This window comes from Sus scrofa, chromosome 14 (assembly GCF_054392235.1).
Source record: "Sus scrofa isolate SSC_HxYL_T2T_F1_AM1 chromosome 14, Sscrofa_HxYL_maternal_Yorkshire_Landrace_v2.0, whole genome shotgun sequence".
NCBI classification, from domain to species: Eukaryota; Metazoa; Chordata; class Mammalia; order Artiodactyla; family Suidae; genus Sus; species Sus scrofa.
Genome location: NC_139396.1, coordinates 30,681,170 through 30,701,378, shown reverse-complemented (window position 1 = coordinate 30,701,378; position 20,209 = coordinate 30,681,170). Strand labels below are relative to the sequence as shown.

Below are 20,209 nucleotides of genomic sequence, written 5' to 3'. Positions count from 1 at the left end.
AATGTTATAATAAACAGTAAAATGTTTCTGTTTTAAAAACAAACCATTCCTTTAAAAAAGGAGTAATGTCAAAGTTCCCATCGTGGCTCAGTGGTTAATGAATCCGACTAGGAACCATGAGGTTGCGGGTTCTATCCCTGGCCTTGCTCAGTGGGTTAAGAATCCGCCATTGCCTTGAGCTGTGGTGTAGGTCGCAGTCTCGGCTCGGAGCCCGTGTGGCTGTGGCTGTGGTGTAGGCTGGTGGCTACAGCTCTGATTGGACCCCTAGCCTGGGAGCCTCCATATGCCATGGGAGCGGCCCAAGAAAATGGCAAAAAGACAAAAAAATAAAAAATAAAAAAGGAGTAATGTAAAACCAACCTCGTAAAGACTTGCTAAGCTCTTGTCAGGCCTTAACTCATTTCATCCTTATGACAACCTTCTGATACACATGCAACTATTGTCTTCATTTCTCGTGAAAGCCACGGGAGTATAAAGAGGTTAAATCATCTTAAGCTGATTGCTATAAAAGGTCAGAATCTAAATTCAAGTGCAAGTCTCTTAAAAGTGTGGGTCTCTTACAACTCAAGTACTTTAACACAAGATTATCGGTTGATTTCAGTCAGACAAATTTCTCTAGTTCTATGGATAAATTAGGCATTAAGTAAATATTTGAGTCACAAAGAAAAGGATGCTGTTAAAATCTCTCAAAATCTTATATGACGATCTGATTTTTTTTTTTTAGACCTGTTTAGAGTGTGGTGGTTTATAATTTGTAACAAAATTGTATAAGTTGTTTAAATTAATCTGGTGTGTTTACAGGTGGTCGCGGTGTATGGAACTTTATCTGATTTGCTTTCTGTGGCCAGCAATAAACTCGGCATAAAAGCCACCAGTGTGTATAATGGAAAAGGTGGACTGATTGATGATATTGCTTTGATCAGGTAACCTTCACCTTTTTATGAGCTGTCTACAGTGTGCCCTCAGCTTCTTAGTACTATGCTGTTTCCCTTAAGCAGTAGTTTAATAACACTGTTCAGAATACAGGATTTTGGCAAATGATTGTCTACACTTTGCTCTTTGGAATTTAAGTAATTTGGACTTAGAGTTCATTGATGAGTTAGAAAACCCTGAGTACGTTCCAGTATACTCATATCTTTCTACAGGGTTCATATATTTCTATGAGGAATCTCTTTACATTATAATAAGACATACATTTTTAATACTAGAAATCTAACTGATCTCTTTAATTTGAAATGCTATTGCTTATTCAGTTTACTTCCTAAGAATGTTCTGAATTTTGTACCATTACGGACACCTACTTTGGGGAAAACTTGCTAAATAAGATAGAATTTTAAGCAGAGTTAACTCACCAGTCAACCCCACGGTAATGGTTTTGGTTTGTTTGTTGGTTTTGTTTTTTAAATATCCAGTTGTATTTTATAACCAGTATCCACTTCACCTCATTCCATCCTCAGGGGAATCAGAATTTTGAAGCAGGAAGGAGATTAAAGGAGAAGATGGAATGGGAACACAAATTAAGTACTGACCCTGCCAGTTATGTTGTATTTACTTTGCCCAAGTTACCTCACTTATTTGGCAAAACATGGGCTTTTTAAAATTGATGGTGTGAAGATAATGATGTTCTAAGTTACAGCAGTATACAGAGTTTAATTTTCGTTTAAACCCAGGTCAGAATGACCTTTCAGTATAATATACTGCCTTTGAAGTTAATCATTTCTAGTCCCTTTATTTTATTTTTTTATTTTATGGCCACACCTGCGGCATATGAAAGTTCCCAGGCCAGGGATTGAATCCGAGCCATAGCTGAGACCTGTATTGCAGCTGCATCAATGCCAGATCCTTGTAACCCACTGTGCCAGGCTGAGGATCAAACCCATGCCTCTGCATAGACTCAAACTGCTACAGTAGGGTTCTTAACTCACTGTGCCACAGCGGGAACTCCCCCCTTCGTTTTATAAATGAAGCAACTAAACATCTGAGAAGTTAAGTAGTTAAATGAGTTACCCATGTATTATGGTGAGTAGTTGATTTTTGTTAATGAGAGGAAAACAAATTTTCATACTAGTCTTAAAAAGATAACAGGCATGTCGAACAAGTAGGAAAGATTATAGACTTAAAAGATAGAGATATTAAATCCAAATAAATTAGGAGAATTTCTTAGTTTTTTAGTATCTATCTCCCAGCTTCTTTAGGTTTCTATGGATAAGTGTCACATTATTGAATGATTTATATCAACCTAAATTTCTCCTTAGCAAACACAGACTCTGCTTCCAAGAAAAATTCCATATGTTCCTGTGATATCTCATAGAAATATAATTTATAGGGAGTTCCCGTTGTGCAGCGGAAATGAATCCAACTAGTATCCATGAGGATGTGGGTTCCATCCCTGGCCTCACTCAGTGGGTTAAGATCCAGCGCTGCCATGAACTGTGGTGCAGGTTGCAGGTGCAGTTTGGATCCCATGTTGCTGTGGCTGTATTGTAGGCCAGCAGCTGCGGCCCTGATTCAACCCCTAGCCTGGGAACTTCCATGTGCCATGGTGCAGCCCAAAAAATTTTTTAAAAAATTATATTCTTATAGAAATAAAAGTTTCTGCAACATAGTTCGTAATTGAAAATGGTCATAACTGAAGCCTCTGAACTATAAAAATATCTACCTGTTTAGAGAGCAAGCTGGTGGTTGTCATAGGGATGGGGATTGAGGGGTTGAGTGAAATAGGTGAAGGGGATTAAGAGATACAAACTTGCAGTTATAAAATAGATAAGCCCTAGGAATGAAATATGCAGCACAAAGAATATAGTCAACAATTCTCTAATAATTTTGTATAGTGACAGATGGTTACTAAACTTACCATGGTGATTGTTTTATGTATTTGATTGTCAAATCACTGTTGTACACTTGAAACTAATAATATTGTGTGTCAACTACAATTTTAAAAAGCTAGGACAAGGAGTTCCCGTCGTGGCGCAGTGGTTGACGAATCCGACTAGGAACCATGAGGTTGCGGGTTCGGTCCCTGCCCTTGCTCAGTGGGTTAACGATCCGGCGTTGCCGTGAGCTGCGGTGTAGGTTGCAGACGCGGCTCGGATCCTGCGTTGCTGTGGCTCTGGCGTAGGCCGCTGGCTACAGCTCCGATTGGACCCCTAGCCTGGGAACCTCCATATGCCACAGGAGCGGCCCAAAGAAATAGCAAAAAGACAAAAAAAAAAAAAAAAAAGCTAGGACAAGAAATATTATATCTATGCGTTTGATAATTTGTGGTTCACAGTATAATCTCTGATCACTTATATCACTGATGGAGTAGGCTGGGCAAGGGAGGAGGATATACACTGATGATCCAGATTTTTGGGTTATGTGCAATCATTTACATTTAGGGGTTTGGTGGATATAGTGGGTAAGTGTTTGTAGGCAAAGTTACTTCCAATTATAGTCTTCGTAGATTTAATATGAAAATTTACTTTCATTTCCAAACCGCAAAGCAACTGATGATTTGGGAGAAACCCCTAATAATTCATTTAGGGTCACACAAATAAAGTGAAAAAAGAATAGTTGGCTCTAGCTTTGACCATATCCTTTGAGCATAATAGTATATTCTTCAGTTGATGAGAAAGCTGAATTCACATAATTTGTTTTGTTTTGTTTTTTCCATTTCAAAAGTACTTTCATGTGCAGGATCTTATTTGAATTTAAATCCAGGGACAGTTAAGTCAGGGGGTTAAGCACTTTGAATTTTATAATCATCATAGAGACCTACTTTGGTAAAAACTTGCTAAATAAAATAGAACATTAAGTAGTTAGCTCATTGGTGAACCACAATAGTGATTTTCGGTTTGGGTGGTTTTTTTTTTTCTTGGATTGGTTTAGTTTGGTTTTGGTTTTTAAATATCCTAGGCAGAGTCATCTCTCTCTTTTTTTTTTTTTTTTTCGTCTTCTGTCTTTTTTTTAGGGCCACACCAGCGGCATATGGACATTCCAAGGCTAGGGGTCCAATCAGAGCTGTTGCCACCGGCCTGTGCCAGAGCCACAGCAACACGGGATCCGAGCCGCGTCTGCAACCTACACCACAGCTCACGGCAACACCGGATCCTTAATCCACTGAGCAAGGCCAGGGATTGAACCCGCAACCTCATGGTTCCTAGTTTGATTCGTTTCCACTGCGCCACGATGGGAACTCCAGAGTTGTCTCTTTAAAACAAGAGTCTAGTTCACTTTATTCCATTCTCATAGGAAAATAGAATTGTGGAGTAGGAAGAGGCTTAAATGACTTGGGTTTAAATATAAAGCACCAGAAACTTAGTCAACTTCTTTGTGATATAGATTGATAGAAAAACCTAGCTTCTGCGTTATTCTAAGGAACAGTTCCCCTGGTCAACAGATAATTAATGTGATTTCTGGATTTTGATGGTGGCTTTTTAAATTTTGATTTCCCCAGGGATGATGATGTTTTGTTTGTGTGTGAAGGAGAACCATTTATTGGTAAGTGACTTCCTTAAAAGCCAATTTTGTCTCCTGAAATAAAAAGAAATGAAATGGCAAATATTTTACAGAACTTTACTAAGCTTAACATTAAAAAGTATCTGTGGCAGTGTTCAGTTCCTCATACCTTCTGTGATTCTGCATTGGGGGGGGGTATGAACGTAAATTTTTAATTTTAATTACGTGATCATATTTTAGTATGGTTACCTCATCTTTCACATGCTTTTAAGATGCTCTGGATGTGCACATATTCATTAATTATGTTATAATAGGGTAGTTTTGGTTTCAGAGCAGTAACTATTTTGTTTTGAAATTTTCTCTTTGATAGTTGTTAAAAAATCTAAGTGTTATGTTAATATATTTTTAAGCCTGTGTTGCTTGCAGAAGTAATGCTTGACAGTCATTCAGAGGAGTCAGATCAGTCAAAAATTACTTGAGTGGGAGTTCCCTTGTGGTGCAATGGGTTAAGGATCTGGCTTTGTCATTGCAGCAGCTCAGGTCTCTGCTGTGGCGCACGTTCAATCCCTGGCCGGGGGAACTTCTGCATGCTGCTGGTTTGGTCAAAAAAAAAAAAAGAAAAAGACTTGGTATCACCCTCACACACATGCACATATATACACACTACCCTTTTATTTCAAAGAAACCTTGTGCAGTATATCTCTCGAAAGAGCCTGAGGCTTAAGTAAGGTCACTGTTCTTAAAGGAGTATTTACTATACTTAGTTCCATACAATCTCACCCTGAATATTTAAGCATTTTTAAAAGCCATTACAATAATTCTCTTTGGTGAGTGGAAGTAGTTTTCAGGATCATCACACAGGAGTTGCTGACTTGACTCTGCCTTAAGAGTGTGAGCGAAAATTTTTTCTCTTCTTATCTTTTAGCCTAACAAGAGTGGTTAGCAGGCAGTGGCCAGTTAATTGTTTCATTGCATACATAAAACAAAATAAAAAAGCAGTTGACCAGTGTTTTTATTTTATTGTTACGAACTTTTGGAGTTAAAAATATTTGGTATGTTTTCATTCTCTGCCTTTATTGATACTTAGATTATTTTACTTTTGACCAGTGGAGATCCAACCTCATCATTGGAAGTAACAAAGTGTGATCTTACACTTCTCTTGTCCTAAACCCAGATCAGTAGTTTTTTTTCCTGGAAGCCTTGATTTCTTATAGTGAAAAATGCCATTTCAAGACACAGACTCGAGTGCTAGGGAGGCTCAGGGCTACTGGTTTCATCACCATTGCTAGGCTTTTTGCTGGACTGAGTTGGAAATACATAGCTTGACATAAAATTATATATTTAAAGTTTTATGTCATATATAACATAAATATCTCATGGATTCATACTATGATTTATAATTAGAATTATACAATTTTTGTTTAACTTCTTCTGTGTTACATCTATGTCTCCTTTCTTGCATATCAATAATCCTGGTTTCCAGGAACTTGAGTGATGGGATTATTACATCACATAATTACTCATTTCTTTCATCCTGCACAAAGTACACGTAAAAGTTTTAGTAACAGTCCCGATTCTTTGAATACCAATAGGACTGCTAAAGACAAACATTTTTTTTAATATGTTCATTCCTTTCTTTCCTTACTTAAAAAATAATTTTATTGTTTCTCCATTGTCAGAATATTATTATTATATACTGTACACATACACACCCCCCATTATCAACTATACTCTCCTCCTTAAAACCACCATTTAGTTTTACTCCTCCAGTCCTTATGTTGATCCCTCCAGTGGTTGTCCGAAACTTGTTCTCTGGTAGATTCTTTACCAAGAACTTGTGAGAACTATGTTCACTGACATTTTGCCTTTGGCTTCTATGCTTGAAAGTCTGGCTGGTCATAAAATCATGTCAAAACTGAACAAATTTGCAAACTTGGATGTGTGGTTCTTTGTATACCAATTATACATCAGTTAAGTTGCTTTAAAAAAATCCCTGGTTCACGTTAGTTTTCTTTAAATATCTTAAGTATTACTCCATTTTCTTTTGGCATAGAGTGTTGGTGTTGAAACAAATCTGATCTTTCATAAGTGATTATTTTTCCTGGGTCACCAGAAGGATTATTCTCTTTATTTATTTATTTTTTGTCCTTTGCCTTTTTTTTAGGGCTGCACCGTTGGCATATGGAAGTTCCCGGGCTAGGCGTTCAGTCAGAGCTGTAGCCACTGGCCTATGCCACAGCCAAGGCAATGCGGGATCCAAGCCACATCTGTGACCTACACCACAGCTCACGGCAATGCCGGATCCTTAACCCACTGAGCAAGGCCAGGGATCGAACCCACAACCTCATGGTTCCTAGTCAGATTCGTTTCCGCTGTGCCATGATGGGAACTCATTCTCTTTTAAAGTACAGTAATTTTAGTAAACTCTTTCCAAGTGTTTTAGATTGTTCTGGGCTGATTCTCTCAGATATGTGGTGGGCCCTTTCAATATGTAGTTTTATATTTTTAATTTCAAAAAATTTTCTTGAATTTTATCTGTTTACTTTGTCATCATGCTTTGATTTCTTTCAGGGCTTCTATTGTATATATATTGGCTCTTCTGCACTTATCTTTCATATTGAAATCCTCTGTTAACTACTTTTCATCTCTTTCTTCATTTCTTTTTGATTTTTAAAACTTTTCTCTTTTCATCTTTTATTTTCCTTAAGGCATTATCTGTTGTGTTCTTTCATTTCTGTGTTTCTTCTAGTTTAATCTTCATTTCTGAAAGAGTTTTGCTTTGTATTTCTAACCCTCCCCTGAGTTCTCTTGTCTCATTTCTGAATTTTATGATTCTGGTTTATGTTTTTGTTCTTTGATATCTTGTATTATTTACTTCTTTTAGCATGTTTGGAATATTATAGTTTCCTTATTTTGTGGTCACTTCCTTCTGGCACATTTTCACTGTCTATAGGGATGTAATTCTTCCTGTTCTTTTAATAATTTTGTGTGGAATTTTCTATTGCTCACTTTGGCATGAAATTAGTTTTCCTTAACTTGAGAAGGGAAGGTGGACTTAGAAAAGTTTTTCTAATTTCATGGCTCTAGATTTCCCTTTTCTGTTGTATCTATGAAATATTTAAAAGTATGGAAGTTGCCTTCAGATATATTTTGGTTCTGTTAGACCTTTTTGACATTTTTTTATCTGGACTTCTTTTTCTTTTTTCTCTGTTTTTTCTGTTCTGTTCAACTTGGATTCTTTTCCCAACATCTTATTCTCAGTTTGGGGCGTTGTCCTAGATGGCAGTTTTAGCTGATGGGTTTTGAGAGTACATTTCCAGCCTCTTCGCATCTTACTGGAAACCACTTGAATCACCCACAGTTGGACTGAATATACCCCTTCCACTTTCGGTCTGCTGTTCTCAAGTAGATTTCCTCAGTTTTGAAGTATTTAAGGGTTGCCTCTATCAGCTTCTTCTGCCAAGGATGCTGGTGCCATGCTGCTCTTCCAGCTCTTGGTGTTGGTGGGATACCTGATCACCTGGTTTTGTTTTAGATACTATCTTGCTATCCTAGTAGCTTTGGCCTGCTTTTATATGTGTTTTTAATTTTAAAAAATTACACTGTCGCTGTCTTCCCGAAACCCCCAACTTAATGCTTTTGTTTTTGTTTTTTTCCTGCATGTCATGTCTAGATCCTCAGACAGATTCCAAACCACCTGAAGGGTTGTCAGGATCTCACACAGACTGGCTAACATTAAATGTTGGAGGGCGGTACTTTACAACTACACGGTAGGTTCACGTGCTTATGTGCATTGAGGGGGAACTAATGTTCTTTCTTTCAGTTTGCCTTCCTTCAATTCAAAATATCAAGATATTCTGCTATACTATGTGATTTGAAACCAATTTTTAGAAAGTTTTTTTGTTTGTTTGTTTGTTTTTTTAATAAGGAGTGGAAAAATGATTCACAAGTCATTCCAGAGGAAGCATAAAAAGCACGAATTTAGTGTTTTAGAATCTGCTTTTTAACTATTGAGTAATGCACATACAACACAAGTAAAAAATGAATGTTGAAATTCATAGGGACTGTGACTCGTTAAACTAAGGGATTAAAGAAAATGTAAATGTGCATTAGGAAAATCGTGATGCAGTAGCTTGCTAGAAGGATAGGTTAACCTTTAAGGACAACTAAACCAATATTTAAATCAAAGGAAGTGCCAGATTAGAAGGGGCTTTGATAAATGGCAACTTATTGCACATTTTTGTTTCCCAGCATCACTCCTCCCAGGTTATAGCATGCATCTTTTTGAGAAAGCAGCTGGGATCAAGTGTACTCTTGAATTAAATGTTTGTTTATAAAGACAAATGGAGAAATCAATTTTTTTCCCTGAATTCTTAGGAGCACTTTAGTGAATAAAGAACCCGACAGTATGCTGGCCCACATGTTTAAAGATAAAGGTGAGTGCACACATTGTTCTCATATTTTGTGTAACCTCTTTGGAGCTGTATTGACTTTATAATTCCTGTCCTTCTGTGCTTTTTAATGATATCAGTAATAATTTTTAAAAGACTAAAAACTTACTGTCATGTTACACAGTTTTCTTCTGTAATTTCTAACATTGTTTTTGGTTTACTGGGGGCTTTCTTCATTTTAATGGTCACACAGGTGTCTGGGGAAATAAGCAAGACCATAGAGGAGCTTTCTTAATTGACCGAAGTCCTGAGTACTTTGAACCCATCTTGAACTACCTGCGTCACGGACAACTAATTGTAAATGATGGTATTAATTTATTGGGTGAGTTTTCAATGTAATGCCTCACATTTTTGTAAGTTAAGGATTTGTATTTTCACTTGCTCATTAATGTTGCATATTTTCATAAAGTGAAAATATTTTTTTTCCATTTTTAACACTAAATGTTTTATATGTATATGATTATAGTTAAAGAGAGATAGTCTTTCAGGTATATATTTAACCCATACATTCTGATTTTTTTTTTAATTATACTTGATTTACAGTGTTGTGCCAGTTTCTATTGTATGGCAAAGTGACCCAGTCATACATATGTATATATTCTGTTTCTTATATTGTCTTCCTTCATGGTCTATCCCAAGAGATTGGATATAGTTTCCTGTACAGTACAGCAGGACCTCATTGCTTATCCATTCTAAATGTAATAATTTGCATCCGTTAACCCCAAACTCCCAACCATCCCTCTCCCGTCCCCCTCCCTCTTGGCAACCACAAGTCTGTTTATGTCTGGGAGTCTGTTTCTATTTTGTAGATAGATTGATTTGTGCCATATTTTAGATTCCACATATAAGGGATATCATATGGTATTTGTCTTTCAGGTTGATTTGTGCCATATGTTAGATTCCACATATAAGGGATATCATATGGTATTTGTCTTTCTCTTTCTTACTTCACTTAGTATGATAAGCCCTAGTTACATCCATGTTGCTGCAAATGGCATTACTTTGTTCTTTTTTATGGCTGACTAGTATTCCATTGTATATGTGTACCACATCTTCTTAAGCCATTCATCTGTCAATGGACATTTAGGTTGTTTCCATGTCTTGGCTATTGTAAATAGTGCTGCAGTGAACACAGGGGTGCATGTGTCTTTTTGCATTATAATTTTGTCTAGATATATCCCCAAGAATGGGATTACTGGATCATATGGTAGTTCTATATTTAATTTTCTGAGGAACCTTCATACTGTTTTCTATAGTGGTTGTACCAATTTACATTTCCACCAGCACTGTAGGAGGGTTCTCTTTTCTCCACACCCTTTCCAGCATTTGTTATTTGTAGACTTACTAATGACGGCTAGTCTAACTGATGTGAGGTTGTACCTCATTGTAGTTTTGATTTGCATTCTTCTAATAATTAGTGATGTTGAGTATTTTTTCCTGTGCTATCAGTATGTCTTCTTTGGAGAAATGTCTATTTAGGTCTTCTGGCCATTTTTTCAATTGGGTTCTTTTTTTGTTATTTAATTGTAGGAGTTGTTTGTATATTTTGGAGATTAAGTCCTTGTCCCTTGCAACTGTTTGCTCCCTTTCTATAGGTTTTTTTTTCATATTTTATGGTTTCTTTTGCTGTCCAAAATCTTGTATGTCTGATTAGGTCCCGTTTGTTTGTTTTTTTATTTCTATTACCTTGGGAGACTGACCTAAGAAAACATTTGTGCTATATGTCAGAGAAGGTTTTGCCTGTGTTCTCTTCTAGGAAGTTGATGTTGTCATGCCTTAGGTTTAATTCTTTAAGCCATTTTGAGTTTATTTTTGTGCACTATGTGAAGATATGTTCTAGTTTCATTGATTTACATGCACCTGTCCAGTTTTCCCAGCACCACTTGCTGAAGAGACTGTCTTTTTCCCATTTTTTATTCTTGCCTCCTTTGTCAAAGGTGTCTGAGTTTCTTTCTGGGATGTCTTTTCTGTTCCATTTATCTGTATGTATGTTTTTGTACAGTTCCACACTGTCTTGACTACTGTAGCTTTGTAATATTGTCTGAAATCTGGGAGAGTTATGCCTCCTGCTTTGTTTTTTTCCTTTAGGATTGCTCTGGCAATTCTGGGTCTTTTATGATTCCATATAAATTTTTGGATTATTTGTTCTAGTTCTGTGAAAATGTCATTGATAATTTGATAGAGATTGCGTAAAATCTGTAGATTGCTTTGGGTAGTGTGACCATTTTAACAATGTTAATTCTTCCAATCCAGGAGATTGGGATATCTTTCCACTTCTTTACGTCCTCTTTTATTTAATGTTTTATAGTTCTCAGCATAGAAAGCAGTCTTTCACCCTTGGTCAGGTTTGTTCCTAAGTATTTTGTTTTTTGGGGGTGCAGTTTTAAAAGGTATTTTTTTTATATTTTCTAATATTTCATTGTGAAATATACAAGAATGCAACCAATTTCTGAATGGTAATCTTGTATCCTGCTTCTTTGCTAAATTCATTTATCATATTGGGTAGTTTTTGTAGAGAACCGTTAGGTTTTCTATGTATAGTGTCATGTCATCTGCATAGAGTGACAATTTTACCTCTCACCTTCCAATTTGGATACCTTTTATTTATTTTGTTTGCCTGATTGCTGTGCCTAGGACTTCTAATCCTATGTTAAATAAAAGTGAGAGTGGGCATCCTTGTCTTGTTCCAGATTTTAGTGGGAAAGCTTTCAGCATTTCCCTGTTGAGTATTATATTGGCTATGGGTTTTTCATAAATGACTTTTATTATATTAAGATATGTTCCCTCTATACTCATTTGGTAAAAGTTCTTATCATGAGTGGATGTTGGATTTTTTTTTTTTTTTTTTTTTTTTTTTTTTTGCTTTTTAGGGCTGCACTTGCAGCATATGGAAGCTAGGGGTCAAATCGGAGCTACAGCTGCTGGCCTACACCACAGCCGCAGTAATGCAGGATCCAAGCCATGTCTGCGACCTGCACCACAGCTCACAACAATGCCAGATCCTTACCCCATTGAGCGAGGCCAGGGATCGAACACACAATCTCATGGTTCCTGGTCGGATTTGTTTCCACTGCACCATGATGAGAACTCTTGAATGTTGAATTTTGTCAAATACTTTTTCTACATCTGTTGAGATGATTGTGTGGTTTTTTAATTTTGTTAATGTGAGGTGGGACATTGATTTATTGCATATGTTGAACCATCCTTGTGAACTTGGGATGAATCCCACTTGGTCATGGTGTATGATCTCTTTTATAAGTTGTTGGATTCAGTTTGCTAAAATTTTGTTGAGATTCTTTACATCTATTTTCATCAAAGATATTGGCCTACAATTGTCTTTTTTGGTAGTATCTTTGGTTTTGGTATTAGGGTGATGGTGGCTTCATAGAGTGTCTTTGGGAGTGTTTTTCTTCTTCAATCTTTTGGAATAGTTTAAGAAGGATAGGTATGAGTTCTTTATATGTTTGGTAGAATTTGCCTGTGAAGCCATCTGGTCTTGGACTTTTGTTTGTAAGAGTTACTACTATTAAATATTCAATTTCATTTCTACTGATAGGTCTGTTCAAATGATCTATTTCTTCTTGATTCGGTTTTGTTGGGCTGTAGGTTTCTAGGAATTTGTCCATTTTTTCTAGGCTGTCAAATTTATTGGCACCTAATTGTTCTTAGTATTCTCTTACAGTTTTTTGCATTCCGCCATACTGGTTGAGATTTCTTCTTTTTCATTTCTTATTTTGTTCATTTGGGATCTCTCTCTGTTCTTTATGGTGAGTTTGGCCAGAGGTTTGTCGATTTTGTTTACCCTTTCAAAGAACCAGCTCTTGGTTTTATTGATTTTTTTTCTATTGCTTTTTTATCTCTATTTTTTAATTTCCTCTCTGATCTTTATGATTTCTTTACTTTGGCTGACTCCAGGTTTTGTTGTTCTTTTTCTAATTGTTTTAGGTGGTAGGTAAGGTTGTTGAATTGAGATTTTTCTTGTTTTTTGAGGAAGCCCCATATGGCTATGACTATCCTTCTAAGAACTGCTTTTGAAGCTCCTATAGATTTTGCATGGTTGCGTTTTCATTGTCCTTTGTCTCAGGGTATTTTTACATTTCCTTTTTGATTCCCTCATCGACCAGTTTTTCTTTAGTAGTATGTTGTTTAGTCTCCATGAAGTCAGTTTTTTTCCCCTTTCTTTTCCTGTGGTTGATTTCTAGTTTCATACCATTGTGGTCAAAGATGATGCTTGAAATAATTTCTTTTTTTTTTTATAATTTTTTTATTTTCCCACTGTACAGCAAGGGGGTCAGGTTATCCTTACATGTATACATTACAATTACATTTTTTCCCCCACCCTTTCTTCTGTTGCAACATGAGTATCTAGACAAAGTTCTCAATGCTATTCAGCAGGATCTCCTTGTAAATCTATTCTAAGTTGTGTCTGATAAGCCCAAGCTCCCGATCCCTCCCACTCCCTCCCCCTCCCATCAGGCAGCCACAAGTCTCTTCTCCAAGTCCATGATTTTCTTTTCTGAGGAGATGTTCATTTGTGCTGGTTAAATTCTTTGAGGTGAGTTTTGTGCCTCAGTATGTGGTTGGTCCTAGAGAATGTTCCATGTGCACTTGAAAAGAATGTTTATTTTGTTTTTTGAAAGTAATATCCTGAAAACATCAACTAAGTCTAACTGTTCTATTGTGTCATTTATGATCTCTATTGCCTTATTGATTCTCTGTATGGACAATCTGCCCATTGATGTGAGTAGTGTGTTAACGTTTCCTAATATTATTGTATTCCCATCGGTTTCTCCCTTTATGTCTGGTAGTATTTGTTGTATGTATTTGGGTGATCCTATATTAGGGGCATATATGATGACAAGGGTAATATCCTCTTCTTGAATTGATCCTTTTATCATTAAATGGTGTCCTTCTTTATATTTCTTTATGGCCTTTGTTTTAAAGTCTATTTTGTCTGATATGAATATTTCAACTCCTGCTTTCCTCTCTTTTCCACTTTCATGAAATCCGTTTTTCTGCCCCATCACTTTTAGTCTATGTGTGTCCTTTGCCGTAAGGTGGGTCTCTTGTGTGCAGCATATTCTAGACTCTTCCTACTTAGCTTCCACAGATTGTTGTCACGTGGGTTTGTGAACTCAAGATGCCAGAGCCTTGATGTTTAAAGAAAAACTGGAAATCTAAAGTTTTTATGTGAAGTCTTCTGATTTTTTTGGAGGCGGGGAGGCAGCGCACACCTGTAGCATGTGGAAGTTACCAGGCTAGGCATTGAATCAGAGCTAAAGCTGCGAGCCTACACCACAGGTACAGGAATGCTGCATCCTTAAACCAAGGTGCGAGGCCAAGGATCAAACCCGCATCCTCATGGATACTAGTCAGGTTCATTTATGCTGAGCCACAATGGGAACTCCTAGAAGTCTTCTGATTTTTAAAACACTGTATGGCCAGCACATCTGAATCAGCCTGGAGGTTGCTAGCTCACAATCTCTGGAGTGAAATATAAAGCCCTCAATACCTTGCATTGTTGCTGTATTCTATATTATCTTTAAAGCTTACCCATTGCAGAAAATGATATGACTTGACCCTTTTATCTAGCTCCATAACAGTTTATCCCTAAATTCTTACTGCTTTTGTATTCTTTACCTTCTACCAACCATTGCTTTCAACCTTCTTTAACCTATTTGTCCTTTTAGCCATTCTAATATGTAGCAAGTATTATAATAACCAGTGATCCATGCTTGTACCAACCCTTTTCTGTCCATCATCTGTATCACTCTGCTGCTTTTTGCTCTAATAGCCACCTTTTCCTCCTGAGGACATGCTTACTGTTTTAATTTTTTGTGTGTCATTGATAGCATTTCATACCCTCCCTGAGTAGGAAATTCCATCAGAAATATATTCCCATGCTATCCCAGACTTCAAACAACAAGACAGACTTTTACCAAGCTGTGCTTATTTTCCTGTTTTTGTGTTTCTTAGGCATTGCTCTTATTTATTCACTGTTCAACAAGCAAGACTCTCTACTGGATTCATTTTATAAAAGCATCATTGTTGTTTTTAATTAGTACAGTTTCCATCCAAACACTTCACATTGGCTTCATTAGGGATAAATTGCCCCAAGTAATTATTTGCTTTAAAATAATCTTATTTATGGAGTTCCCGTCATGGCTCAGTGGTTAATGAATCCGACTAGGAACCATGAGGTTTCGGGTTCAATCCCTGGCCTTGCTCAGTGGGTTAAGGATCCGGCGTTGCCATGAGCTGTGGTGTAGGTTGCAGACCCGGCTCGGATCTGGCATTGCTGTGGCTCTGGCGTAGGCTGGTGGCTACATCTCCGATTTGACCCCTAGCCTGGGAACCTCCATATGCTGCAGGAGCGGCTCAAGAAATGGCAAAAAAACACACACACATACACACACAAAAAAATCTTATTTATTATTTGAATAAACTCATTTATCTTCCACCTTATTTCTTGCTCTTTCTAATGTGTGTTTTTCATCAGTGGATTTATTTTTACCTTCATTATTTCCTTTTATTCCCTGCCTTTAATGACATTTACTTTTTACAATGAATTAAGTCTTCCTTTTCTTCTTTCATTTGTCTTTCAACCCCTTTTTCTTGATTTCAGTCATCTTTTCCTGACCTAGCTAAATCTCACCTCATTGCAGTTATTCTACTAACTTGAGAGTTTTATAGCATTTCAGTGTTTCTTTCTCTGAAGTTAACATGAATTTTCTGAACTCTAATTTGATACAGTAAAGAGAGAACGATCACTTTAAAAAGTGATGTAAAAAATTAGTTTAGGAGTTCCCCTTGTGGCGCAGTGGCTAACGAATCTGACTAGGAACCATGAGGTTGCGGGTTCGGTCCCTGTCCTTGCTCAGTGGGTTAAGGATCCGGTGTTGCCATGAGCTGTGGTGTAGGTTGCAGACGCGGCTCGGATCCTGCGTTGCTGTGCCTCTGGCGTAGGCCGGTGGCTACAGCTCCGATTCGACCCCTAGCCTGGGAACCTCCATATGCCATGGGAGCGGCCCAAGAAATAGCAACAACAACAACAAAAGACAAAAAGACAAAAAAAAAAAAATTAGTTTAATAATAAACATGGTGATCATTTACTGAGGACCTACCAGGTGCCAGGTGTTATTTCAGATAATACATATAGATTATCTCTTTTAGCTTCTGACAACTTTGTGAGGAAAGTAATGATATCCCCATCTCACAAATGTAGAAAAACACTAAGTATTTTTTCCTTTCCGTAGCTATCCCTTTTCATGTTTTTTTGTTTGTTTGTTTGTTTGTTTGTTTTTGTATTTTTAGCTATTTCTTGGGCCGCTCTCGCGACATATGGAGGTTCCTAGGCTAGGGGTCGAATCGGAGCTGTAGTCACTGGCCTACGCCAGAGCCACAGCAACGCGGGATCCGAGCCGCGTCTGCAACCTACACCACAGCTCAGGGCAACGCCAGATCGTCAACCCGCTAAGCAAGGGCAGGGACCGAACCCACAACCTCATGGTTCCTAGTTGGATTCGTTAACCACTGCGCCACGACGGGAACAACCCTTTTCATGTTTTATAAGACTTTTCTGGAAGATTTTAAGCTTTAGTTCTGAACCTGAAATTAGGGGGGGAAATCCTTACCACATTCCCTGGGAGGTTCTGATTTACTGAGAAGATCTTGGCACACTGAGAACAAAGCCCGCTTTTATGATGGCTTTCTACCAGGGATAGGTAATGAAGAGTGGCTGCCCCTTCATGAGGAATATGGAGATGTAGCCACCCTGCTGTGGATGGATGTTGAGCCTGCACAGCCACCTGAGTAGTGAGCTGTCCCATCAGGTGACATTTGTTTTGCAAGTGGAATATTGAAGGTGGATATGGATATTTCCACAAAAGATGATAACTTCTCAAATAACTGTAGTGGTTTTTCTGTATCTACATATAGTTACCCTTATTAGCTTGTAACCATTTGAAGGGAGGGATGATATCCCTTATTTCTTTGTGATTTTTAAGTCCTTAGTAGTTTTTTAACAATAGACCCGCCAGCTGGATGACCGAGATCCTTACTTGAAGGAGAATAGATTCCAAATTATTCCCACATACTCTGATGATGATGTTTCTTTTTTGTCTGTTTTCTTTTTTCTTCTTTTTAGGTCCGTACCCTTGACCTTTGGAAGTTCCCAGGCTAGGGGTTGAATCAGAACTGCACCTGCCAGCCTATGCCAAAACCGCGATAACATCTGATCTGAGCCACATCTGTGACCTATGTCACAGCTCATGGCAACACTGGATCCTTATCCCACTGAGCGGGGCCAGGGATTGAACCTGCATCCTTACAGACGCTAGTCGAGTTCATTATCTCTGAGCCATGACAGAACTCCATGATGGTGATGTTTCTTAAAAAAATATGAGTAGGTATACATACCAATCTGCCTAGAGAATTTTCAGATTTTTCTTTACCATGTGAAGAAAAGTAAATAATAGATAAAATCCTTTTTATCACATCAAATTCATTTTTAGTTTATTTTATTGAAGTATAGTTAATTTACAATTTTGTATTAATTTCTGCTGTACAGCACAGTAATTCACACATTCTCTTTTATATTCTTTTCCATTATAGTTTATCATAAGATACTGAATGTAGTTCTTATGCTATAAGGTAGGACCTTTCCGTTTATCCATTTTTTATGTAATAGTTTGCATCTCTTAATCTCAAGCTCTCAATCCATCCTCCCCCCACCCTTTGCGCCCCCTTGGCAACCACAAATCCATTCTCAGCAAGTCTGTTTCTGTTTTGTAGATAAGTTCATTTATGTCATATTTTAGATTCCACATATAAGTGGTATCATATGGTATTCCTCTTTCTGACTCATTTAATATGATAATCTCTAGGTCCATCCATGTTCCTACAAATAGAAGTATTTCATTCTTTTTTATGGCTGAGTAGTATTCCATTGCATATATGTACCACATCTTTATCTATTCCTTTGTTGATGGACATTTAGGTTGTTTCCATATCTTGGCTATTGTGAACTGTGCTGCTGTGAACATTGAGGAATATGTATCTTTTCAAATTAAAGTTTTCTCTGGATATATGCTCAGGAGTGGTATTAGTGGATCATATGGTAGTTCTATATTTATTTTTTAAGGAACCTTCATACTGTTCTCCACTGTGGTTGCCACAGCTTACATTCCCACTAGCATTTTAGGAGGGTTCGATTTTCTCCACACCCTCTCCAGCATTTGTTATTTGTGGACTTTTAATGATGGCTATTGTGACTGGTGTAAGGTGGTTCCTCATTGTAGTTTTGGTTTGTATTTCTCTAATAATTACCAGTGTTGAGCAACTGTTCATGTACCTGTTGCTCATATGTATGTCTTCTTTAGAGAAATGTCTATTTATATCTTCTGTTCATTTTTTGGTTGGGTTGTTTATTTGATACTGAGTTGTATGAGCTGTTTGTATACTTTGGAAATTAAGCCCTTGTCAGTTGCATTGTTTGCAAATATTTTCTCCCAGTCCATAGGTTGTCTTTTTGTTGTTTTTATGGTTTCCTTTGCTGTGCAAAAACTTACAAGTTTAATTAGGCCCCATTTGTTTACTTTTGCTTTTATTTCTGTTGCATTGTGAGACTGACCTGAGAAAACTTGGGTACAATTTATGTGAGAGAACATTTTGCCTATGTTCTCTTGTAAGAGTTTGATGGTGTCGTGTCTTAGGTTTAAGTCTTTAAGCCATTTTGAATTGATTTTTGTGAATGGTGTGAGGGTGTGTTCTAACTTCATTGATTTACATGCTGCTATCCAACTTCCACTTATTGAAGAGACTGTCTTTTCTCCACTGTATATTCTTGGTTCCTTTTTCTAAGATTAATTGAACAGAGGTGTTGGGACTTATTCTAGACTCTCTATTCCCTTGATCCATATGTTTGGTTTCATGACAATACCATGCTATTTTTAATTACCTTTGCTTTGTAATAGTGTTTGAAGTGTGGGAGAGTTATGCCTCCTGCTTTGTTCTTTTTCCTCAGGATTTCTTTGGCAATTCTGGGTCTTAATGGTTCCATATAAATTTTAGGATTTTTTTTTTGCTTTGCTTTTTAGGGCCGCACCCACGGCATATAGAATTTCCCAAGCTTAGGGAAGTCAAATCGGAGCTAGAGCTGCCAGCCTATGCCACAGCCACAGCAACATCAGATCCAAGCCACGTCTGTGACCTACACCACAGCTCACAGCAATGCCGGATTCTTAACCCACTGAGCGAGGCCAGGGATTGAACCCACAGCCTCATGGTTCCTAGTCGGACTTGTTTCCATTGTGCCATGATGGGAACTTCAATTTTAGAATTATTCATTCTAGTTATGTGAAAAATGTCATTGGTGATTTAATATGGATCACATTAAGTCTATAGATTGCTTTGTATTGTGGCCATTTTAACCATGTTAATTCTTCCAGTCCAAGAGGATGGATATCTTTCTATTTTGTTGAATTGTCTTCACTGTCCTTTAATAATGTTTTACAGATCTCAGCATATAAGTCTTTCACTTCCTTGGTCAGGTTTATTCCTAAGTATTTTGTTTGATGGAATTTTATTTTTTTAATTTAATTTAATTTTATTTTATTTTGTCTTTTTGCCTTTTCTAGGGTTGTACTTGGTGGCATATGGAGGTTCCCAGGCTAGGGGTCTAATCAGAGCTGTAGCCACCAGCCTACACCAGAGCCACAGCAAAGTGGGATCCAAGCTGAGTCTGCAACCTACACCTCAGCTCACAGCAATGCTGGATCCTTAATCCACTGAGAGAGGCCAGGGGTCAAACCCACAATCTCGTGGTTCCTAGTCATATTTATTAGCCACTGAGCCACAACAGGAACTCCATATTTTTTAAATTTTTTGGAAGTGCTCACAGCATATGGAGTTTCCCAGGCCAAGGATCAAATTTGCACCACAGCACTGACTGGAGCCACAGCAGAGACAATGCCAAATCCTTAGCCACTAGGGCACCAGAGAACTCCATGATACTGTTTATTCATTTATTTATTTTTATTTATCCCAAAAGTTTCCTCATGGTCCTTTACGTTTTTTCAATTTTTAAAGTTTTATTGAGGTATAGTTGACTTAACAGTGTTGTGATCATTTCTTCTGTGCAACAAAGTGATTCAGTTACATATGTACACACATCCATTCATTGTCTTTCTGATTCTTTTCCCACATAGATTATCACAAAATATTGAGTAGAGTTCTCTGTGCTATACAGCAAGATCCCAGTGGCTAGTCATTCTATATACCACCGTGTGTGTATGCCAATCCCAAACCCCAGTCCATCCCTC

General features: G+C 37.5%; 1 protein-coding gene across 4 annotated transcripts in view; it reads left to right on the top strand.

The window, feature by feature from the left end:
- Positions 1 to 20,209, top strand: part of KCTD9 (potassium channel tetramerization domain containing 9) — a 64,590-nt gene that overhangs the window by 11,140 nt on the left and 33,241 nt on the right. Inside the window, exons 2-6 of one of the 4 annotated variants that reach the window (XM_003132815.7) lie at positions 802 to 923; positions 4,436 to 4,479; positions 8,111 to 8,207; positions 8,815 to 8,873; positions 9,082 to 9,210. In XM_003132815.7, the coding sequence (XP_003132863.3) occupies positions 802 to 923; positions 4,436 to 4,479; positions 8,111 to 8,207; positions 8,815 to 8,873; positions 9,082 to 9,210 (451 nt within the window). Of the gene's footprint in view, positions 1 to 801; positions 924 to 4,435; positions 4,480 to 8,110; positions 8,208 to 8,688; positions 8,874 to 9,081; positions 9,211 to 20,209 lie in introns of all 4 variants that reach the window. The other 3 variants (XM_084997728.1, XM_084997730.1, XM_084997729.1) reach the window with 3 other exon arrangements.